Here is a 9092-nt window from a genome sequence, read left to right as displayed (position 1 = left end):
TCCTTGTGTACCCTTTACTACTTTTCCCCCAATAATAACATCTTTTTTTTTTGAAGTATAGTTGATTGACAATGTGATAATTACTGCTGTACAGCAAAGTGATTCAGTTATACACATATATACATTCTTTTTAAAAATATTCTTTTCTACTATGGTTTATCATAGGATATGGAATATAGTTCCCTGTGCTATACAGCAGGACCTTGTTGTTTATCCATTCTATACATAAAAGCTTACATCTGCTCACCCCAACCTCCCACACCCCCCCTCCCCCTTGGCAGAGTCTGTTGTCTATGTCCATGATTGTTTCAGATGGGTTCATTTGTGTCACACTTTAGATTCCACATATAAGTGATACCATATGGTATTTGTCTTTCTCTTTCTGACTTACTTCACTTAGTATGATAATCTCTAGTTGCATCCATGTTGCTGCAAATGGCATTATTTCATTCTTTGTTATGGCTGAGTAGTATTCCATTGTATATATGTACCACATCTTTTTTATCCATTTATCTGTTGATGGACATTTAGGTTGTTTCCATGTCTTGGTTACTGTGAATAGTGCTGCTATGAACATAGGGGTACATGTATCTTTTTGAATTATAGTTTTGTCCAGATATATGCTCAGGAGTGGGACTGCTGGATCATATGGTAATTTTATTTTTAGTTTTCTGAGGAACCTCCATACTGTTTTCCACAGTGGCTGCACCAACTTACATTCCCACCAACACTGTAGGAAGGTTCCCTTTTCTCCACATCCTCTCCAGCATTTGTTATTTGTAGACTTTTTAATGATGGCCATTCTGACTGGTGTGAGGTGGTACCTCGTAGTTTTGATTTGCATTTCTCTAATATTTAGCAATGTTGAGCATCTTTTCATGTGCCTATTGGCCATCTGTATTTCTTCTTTGGAGAAATGTCTATTTAGGTCTTCTGCCCATTTTTGGATTGGGTTGTTTCATTTTTTTTGTTGTTGAGTTGTATGAGCTGTTTGTGTATTTTGGAAATTAAGCCCTGTTGGTTGCAGCATTTGCAAATGTTTTCTCCATTCTGCAGGTTGTCTTCTCATTTTGCTTATGGTTTCCTTTGCTGTGCAAAAGCTTGTAAATTGATTAGGTCCCATTTGTTCATTTTTGTTTTCATTTCTATTGCCTTGGGAGACTGACCTAAGAAAACATAGGTACGATTTATGTCAGGGAACGTTTTGCCTATGTTCTCTTCTAGAAGTTTTATGGTGTCATGTCTTATGTTTAAGTCTTTAAGCCATTTTGAGTTTATTTTTGTACATGGTGAGAGGATGCGTTCTAACTTCATTGATTTACATGCAGCTGTCCTACTTTCCCAATACCACTTGCTGAAGACACTATTTTTCCCATTGTATACTCTTACCTCCTTTGTTGAAGATTAATTGGCTGTAGGTGTGCAGGTTTATTTCTGGGCTCTCTATTCTGTTCCATTGATCCATATGTCTGTTTTTGTGCCAGTACCATATTATTTTGATTACTGTAGGCTTGTAGTATTGTCTGATGCCTGGGACAGTTATGCCTCCTGCTTTGTTCTTTTTCTTCAGGATTGCTTTGGCAATTCTGGGTCTTTTATGGTTTCATATGAATTTGAGGATTATTTTTTTCTAGTTCTGTGAGAAATGTCATGGGTAATTTGATAGGGATCACATTAAATCTACAGATTGCTTTGGGTGGTATGGCCATTTGAACAATATTAATTCTTCCAATCCAAGAGCATGGGATATCTTTCCATTTCTTTGAATCATCTTTAATTTCCTTTAATGTTTTATAGTTCTTGGCATATAAGTCTTTCACCTCCTTGGTGAGGTTTATTTCTAAGTATTTTATTTTGGGGGTTGTGATTTTAAAAGTTTTTTTTTTTTTTACATTCCCTTTCTAATATTTCATTGTTGGTGTAAAGAAATGCAACTGATTTCTGTACGTGAATCTTGTATCCTACTACCTTGCTGAATTTATCAACTCTAGCAGTTTTGTGTGCAGTCTTTAGGGTTTTCTATATATCATATCATCATCTGCATATAATGACAGTTTTACCTCTTCCCTTCCAATTTGGGTACCTTTTTATTTCTTTTTCTTGTCTGATTGCTGTGGATAGGACTTCCAATACTATGTTGAATAGAAGAGGTGAGAGTGGGCATCCTTGTCTTGTTCCAGATTTTAGCAGGAAGGCTTTCAGCTTTTCATCACTGAGTATTATATTGGCTGTGGGTTTGTCATAAATGGCTTTTATTATCAAGACATGTTCCCTCTATATGCACCTTGGTAAGAGTTTTTCTCATGAATGGATGTTGAATTTTGTCAAATGCTTTTTCTGCATCTATTGAGATGATCATGAGGTTTTTGTCTTTTCTTTTGTTTACATGGCGTATCACATTGATTCACGTATGTTGAACCATCCTTGTGAACTTGGGTGAATCGCACTTTGTTGAATCCCACTTGGTCGTGATGTATGATCTTTTTTATGCGTTGTTGGATTTGGTTTGCTAATGTTTTGTTGAGAATTTTTGCATCTATATTCATCAGAGATATTGGCCTGTAATTTTCCTTTTTGGTGGTGTCTTTGTCTGGTTTTGGTATCAGGGTGATGGTGGCTTCATTGAATGTCTTTGGGAGTGTTCCCTCCTCTTCAATTTTTTGCAAGAGTTTGAGAAGGATGGGTGTGAGTTCTTTGTATGTTTGGTAGAATTCACCTGAGAAACCAACAGTAACATCTTAAAAGACGACAGCTCAATATCACAATCAGGAAATTGACATTGGTACAATCCACCGATCCTGTTCAGATTCCCCAGTTTTACTTGTACTCACTGGGTGTGTGTTTTGCATCATACGTACAGGTTCCTGCATCCATCACCACAGTCGGGATGCTGACTGCTTCCGTCTCCACGTGGACCCCTCAAATTGCTATTTTGTAACCACACCCACCTCCCCCTGCCCTCACAACCACTGGTGTGGTCTCCAGCCCATATGATTCCAACGTGCAGCCAGGACTGAGAACCGCTACTCCACCCTCGTGCATGAGCTCCAGGGAGCATCATGTCTGAACAGATGCACAAGCCACAGCCCACACCAGGGAAGGGCCTCTCCGGGCACAAGCCCTCGCCCAGCACACAGTTCAATTCCAAAAGGGAGATGAGAAGAGACAGGTCTCCTGGGCCCTACCGGGAGAATTTGCTCAGGATTTGGTGCATTTCATCCATTTGTTTATTCAGGACTAAATCTGCCCCAGCAGCTGTTAGAACACCTAAGGGCGTTTCTGGTCACACTTCCCCCCGCCAGGCGCCGTGGGGGAGACGCTGTTGGAAGGCCGAGGTCAGGGGTGGTTCAAGGTCCAGCGCTTGCTTCCATGAAGGTCAGTACACAGCGCACAAGGCTCGGGCCCGTTTGTGACAGCCATCAGCATTCTAATGAAAATGGCTTCAGGCACCAGGAAAGAGGTGAGAGCCTGAAGTAGCCAAGCCTGAGGTCACAGGGACACAGCTGAAAAGGGCAGCGTGAGAAATGAGACAAATTCCCGGATCATAACTATGGCCGCCCAGGGGTCTGCACTGACCCCCGGCACTGCAGCTGGGAGAGAGCAAGTTAATACTCAGAGAGGGTCGGAGCCGAGCAGGGCACAAAGTAAGTGCTCAATAATCGTTTGCTATTATTCTCGATACTGTTGTTTACGGGCCTCTGAGGGGCAGCAGAGGAGGGTAGATACCACAGGATTTTTTTTAACCTCTTCACTATTGATATGCGGGGTGGGCAATTCCACGTGGAGGCATCCTGCACACTGTCGGATGTCAGCAGCATCCCTGGCCTCCACCCACTCGAAGCCAGGAGCACCTTCTCCTCTAGCTGTGACAAAAATGCCTCCAGACACTGCCAGTTGAGTCATGGGTCTCCGCCATCAATAATGCACTGATACCTGGGCAACGGCTGTGTTGGTGTGTCAGGAGAGGCCCGTGGACACACACCTACTTGCCCGGACACAGGGCCTGCCCTGTCCCAGACAGCTCATGGGGACATTTTTTTTTTTCTGTATTCCTTTGAATAGTTTAAGGCTTGAGTTGTTATCTTTGTTTTGTATACACTTTTTCATTGTGCCTATTGACCTCCTAACCTCATGGGGACTTTCTGATTGTCCATCCTGACTTAGGGTTTTCAGCCCAGAGGAATCTAAATCCAGGTCCAGTCATGGCTGCCTCCCCTTTTCAAGATGTGACCAGAGTTCATTTTGATACCTTCAAAATGGGGTAGGGGTCTGCATCCCTTGCCTGCCCCCGTCATGCCAACAAAATGCCATCATTACTAGTGATTTTGCTCCATTTTGCAGATGAGGAAACTGAGGCTCGGAGAGTGGACGTGACCTGGCAAGGCCACCTGGCTAGTAAGTGGCAGAGCGGGGATCTCCCCTTGGGCCTAACACCAAAGTCCAAGTCATCTCGTGTGGGTGTCTGTCCTACTGCAAGGTGCAGGAAGGGACCAGACACAGTGCTTCTCATGTCTCCTCCTGGAGCCGAGCCAGCTGATGCCCTGGCAGAGCGACTGCAGGCAAAGGTGGCAGCTGTGTGCTTGGCATGGTCACGTGGCGTTGTTCCAGGGCCACAAGAGCCTCCTTCATGGAGGGAGGTATTTTGCCAGGAAGCAGAGTGTGGGCTGCGGAACCAGTGCCCGCAAGAGCCCACTAACAAGGCTGCTGTTGGGCCCACCCCATGGCTCCTTGGACACCAGCCCGTGGGCTACCCGGGCCATTAATCCCCTGGCTATGGCTCCTGTCAGCAGGGCCTGGCTGGCGGGTGAGCACAGCTAAGAGGCAGGAAAGCTATGTACAGACCTTCCTTGGTCAGTGCCTCTCTCGGTAGGTCCTTAAACCTCACCCGAGTCCCACTGGTCACTGCAAACACACAGCCCTGCTCTAAATGCCTGTCACCCAGTTAATCCTCACAATCGGAGGGGGAAGGTACGTCACCCCACACCTTACTAGGATGCTTTGCTGAGGAAGGTACTATCATTAGGCCCCTTTTACAGGTGACAAAACTGAGACAGAGTGTAAGTAAGTAGGGATCTGAACCCAGGCAGGCTGGTGCCAGAGCCCACGTCCTAACCACTGTACCACACTGCCTCTCGCACATTTCTTTAGCTCTAGCACATCGCTCATGGATAAGAGATGAATTCCACTCTAGAATCCCACCAGAAGGGCAGGAAAGGGCTCCTTTCCTTCTTGAACTGAGACGAGAGATCTGTGCATTTGTATTGGCTGTGCTTTCCCTCGCACCCAGCGTGGTACACAGCGCGTAGGAGGGGTCAATAGATACTGACCGTATGACTGGATGGATGGATGGAGGGAATGAACTAGGTGGATGGATGAACAGACGAATGAATGCATGGATGGCATCACCACATATGAAGGCATCCTAAGGGCCAGGCATGGCTGTCTTCATCCTCACAGCCACCTGGCCAGGTGGCTACAAAGATCCCAGTTGTACCAGCAAGGAAGCTGCAACTCCGGAAGGGCAAGTTCTAGGGTCCCAGTGACTTCAATCTGGGTCCCGGCCCGGCACAGGGACAGCACGGTCCCAGATTGGAGAATGCAGTCACTAAGCACGTGCCATATGAGCCTTCAGCAAGAAATAAAGAGATTACAGCCCTGCTTGCACGGAGCTGCCCCTGTCAAACAGGGAAAGGAGCAGGTGACGCAGACGTCTGGGAAAAGAGAGAGGACCCTGAGGTTGGAAGAACAGCAGCGAGGCGAGGAGGCAAGCATGGGTGGGGATGCTCTCTGGCCCGGGGCTCCCTTCCCACGGGGAGAGCTGTGCAAAGCGCTGAGCCCAGGGCCTGGCACGCAGCAGGTGCACAACAAAGCTTGCTTCTCCCCTTCTCCTTCCACGGCGCTGGGGCACTCACCTGGAAGAGGTGTGCAGGCCCCCTAACACCCCCCTCCACGCCCTGGCTCACCCTCTTCAGGGTTAATGCTGCACCCGCCCCTCCTCATGACGTGGAAGGCACACGCCGATCGCACACTCATTTAGCATCTGACCCAGGATTTTAATACTCAGGGCCAGGCCCTGAGACAGAGACACACCCACATCTAAAATCGACTCCCCACAGGGCACATCCAAGTGCTTCTCATTCTAAGGGTGACAACCTCGCAGCTGCTTTTCATTGAGCACCTTCACCTCCCAGCTCCTCAGACAAGGCAGCCTGGAGGCGGGGGATGGGTAGGGGACACACAGCCAGCGCTGGCCGCTCCACCTGCGTGTGTCCTTGGAGCATGGTTCTGGGGTGTGTGCTCCCCAAATCCTGGCATTCCTCGCTGTCGAGACTCACCAATACGAACTCAGATCCCAACACCCCCGTCTTCCTCCCCCACTATCCAAAACTCAGAAATAACATCAGTTACCACAGGGAGGGGCTTCCTTCCTTAAGCGTCCCTGCATTTCCTGCCTCCTTTGTGGCCTGGTGGGGCCATGTGACTAATTCTGGCCAACAGGCTGTGAGTGGAACTGACTTGTGTCACTTCTGGTTTGAGACACTTAACAGTGGGTGTGAGTTGTCCACAACTTCCCTTCCCCAGCTGTGGTGACCCAGAAGCCAGCCCCTGAGAGGCGATGTCATAAAACCAGAAGAGTCTGGATCTGTCAGTCATCGTACCAAAGGAGAGGCGCCTGATCCTCATCAAGAAATATACGAGAAATACACCCTTGTATTCATGTCCCAAGAGTTTATGGCTAGTTTGTTACTGCAGCATAGCCTAGCCTGGCCTAACACCACAAAGGGATTTCCAAGGGTAATTCTTGCCACTTGTGATGTTTGCCTTGCCTGTGTCTTAGAACCCAACCTGGGCCATGCACATAACACACACATCAGTGCTCATCTTCACAACAAGCCCAGGAGGGTATGATCAGCCCCATTTTACAGATGAGGCAACCGAGGCACGAAGACTAAGTGACCTGCCTAGGGTCACACAGCCTGCAGATGACAAGGACAGGACCCTGTCCACCGTGCTACACCGATTCCCCACCAAACCCCACCTGATTCTTAATCTCTAGGTTCCCAATTCCAAGAGCTCCCGCTAGAAACAACATGCTCGCCAAGGAGAAAGAACAGCAGCAGATGAGAGGGTGCCCCATCCCGACTCCTGGAGAGATGGCAGGAACCTTCGCTAGAAAGAAAATGGAACAGTCGTTTAGAAAGAAATAAAATATATATTTTTTTTTACTGCAAATTATTTGCAAATGTTCACGTTTCCAGTGTAAGTCATTACAAAAAGATCCCCAAGAAACACTTGGTTTATCTAATGTGAAATAATGGTTTAACTTACAAAAAATAAATATGTATTTCCACCTAAAAGAAGAAAGATGCTTCTCTGGCTTGAAGTCAGCAACGTAATTCACATAGCGAGCATGAATCTTGGGGCAGCCGTGACCTCTCTTTGCTTTTTGGGTCTCACTTTGGTCTCCAATCAGGGGACCTAAAGGGCTTTGAAGAAAGGACCCCACTTGCCCGTTTCCTTCCAGGAACACAGGGACCAACCACCAGATGCTGAGCCAACATGGCCATTCCCTGGGATGCCGCTCCTCGGCCCAGTACTTCCTCCCAAGAAATTAAAGTCTTGAGACTGTTTTTCTCCCTAGAGCAGTACTTAAAAAAAAAAAAGAAAAAGAAAATCACTGACACTCACGATTGGGTTCTTTTCTTGTCCCAGAAGAGACTCAGTAACCATAAGTCAAGTTCTCCACCCGGCCGCCCCTGACAGCCAACCAGAGGCCCCGGGTGAGAAACTGAAATCTAAGAACAAGGAGGAGACTCAACGGGGCTCTTTTCAGTACCAACTGCTCACACTTGGAGGCACCAGCGCTCTTGGCTTTGAACGCTGCATAACCATGAGCAGGTCTTCTCTTTCGGTACCTGGAGGCGTAAACCCATTCTAGCTACAGGTAGAAAGAGGGAGGAAGGAAGGCAAGGTAAAGACGGGAGCGGGTGAGGAGGTGAGCAGTCAAGCGGGGAAGTCGGCGTTGAGAGAACTCTCCCGGCCTGGAGCTCCAGGGCCAGGTCACCCGGAGGCCAGCCCAGTCCCGTCAACGAGAAGCGCTGGGAGACATGCGGCCTCTGGCCCGTGAAGCAAGTCCCGGTGGAGGCAGCACTGTGACACTGGTTCCCACGTCTGAGCACCCAGAAGACCAGATGGCTGGTGAGAAGCGCGTCCACGGCCCGCAGGACACTGCCTGAGAGTGAAAATGATCTTCACCAGGCCCCTCACCTCCAAACTGCAGCCTTGGGGAAACAAGCATCTGGGTAGAGCCAGGCAAGGACAGAGAGGTGTCGGGGACCAGGGAGCTTCTCGAAAGCTTGGAACCCACAGACTTCGGCTGGAGAGATCTGAGGCAGTTGGCTGGATTTGGTCACTAGCATGTTTTATGCAACCGATTTCTCTGGAAGTCTGGCGGCCCAAACCACCCCACAGAGCACAGAGAGCACATGTGCCCTCCCAGGGGCGTGAGAACGTGTGTGCATCTGTGGGGGTAACAGAGGCAAGGATGTGCGTGTTTTGGGGGCACCGCATCCCTGTGTCTCTCCTGTTTCTTCACAGCCAATTCCAGGCAGGGGGCCAGAGGGTGGCTGCTTTCTGTGTGTTTTGGTTTTTTCTTTCTTTTTTTTTTTTTTTTTGGTTTCAGTCTACGCGAGGCTTGGGTTCCCAAGGATGCTGACTCATCCCTGGCTGCTGGCATGTCGGCCCTGCAGTTCTGAGCAGCTGCACCCGCTCTGGGCTCACACCAAGCCAGCGTCTTTGGCCATGCTGTAGAAGAGACCTCTCTGTTGCAGGAGGCCGGAGGGGGGACCACACTCCCGGATCTCCCCTTTGTCCAGGACAATCACCCTGCAAGGAGGGGACGCAGACATGAGGGGTGGGGAAGGGGTTGGCACCTCGTGCCCCAGGAGCCCATCTGGGAAAGTCCCTGCTTTGGGTCAGGCCCCTAACACCCTATGCCAGGACTCTTACAGTAGCCTTCTACCTGGCTGCCCATCCTCAACCCCAGTTCTAGTCAATGTCAATGTCCTGTGATGCTACCCCCAGTACTCTCT

At 48.4% G+C, this 9092-nt stretch overlaps 1 protein-coding gene across 2 annotated transcripts in view; it reads right to left on the bottom strand.

The window, feature by feature from the left end:
- Positions 1–7208: 7208 nt before the first annotated feature.
- The window catches only part of ABCC1 (ATP binding cassette subfamily C member 1), a 131943-nt gene continuing 130059 nt past the window's right edge, over positions 7209–9092 (bottom strand). The window contains exon 32 of one of the 2 annotated variants that reach the window (XM_036825394.1): positions 7209–8886. In XM_036825394.1, coding sequence (XP_036681289.1) covers positions 8778–8886 — 109 coding nt within the window. In that variant the 3' untranslated portion in view covers positions 7209–8777. The remainder of the gene's footprint in view (positions 8887–9092) is intronic. The other variant, XM_036825395.1, reaches the window with a different exon arrangement.

Source organism: Balaenoptera musculus, chromosome 15, assembly GCF_009873245.2.
Source record: "Balaenoptera musculus isolate JJ_BM4_2016_0621 chromosome 15, mBalMus1.pri.v3, whole genome shotgun sequence".
In the NCBI taxonomy this organism is placed as follows: Eukaryota; Metazoa; Chordata; class Mammalia; order Artiodactyla; family Balaenopteridae; genus Balaenoptera; species Balaenoptera musculus.
This window is presented reverse-complemented; position numbering and strand designations above follow the sequence as displayed.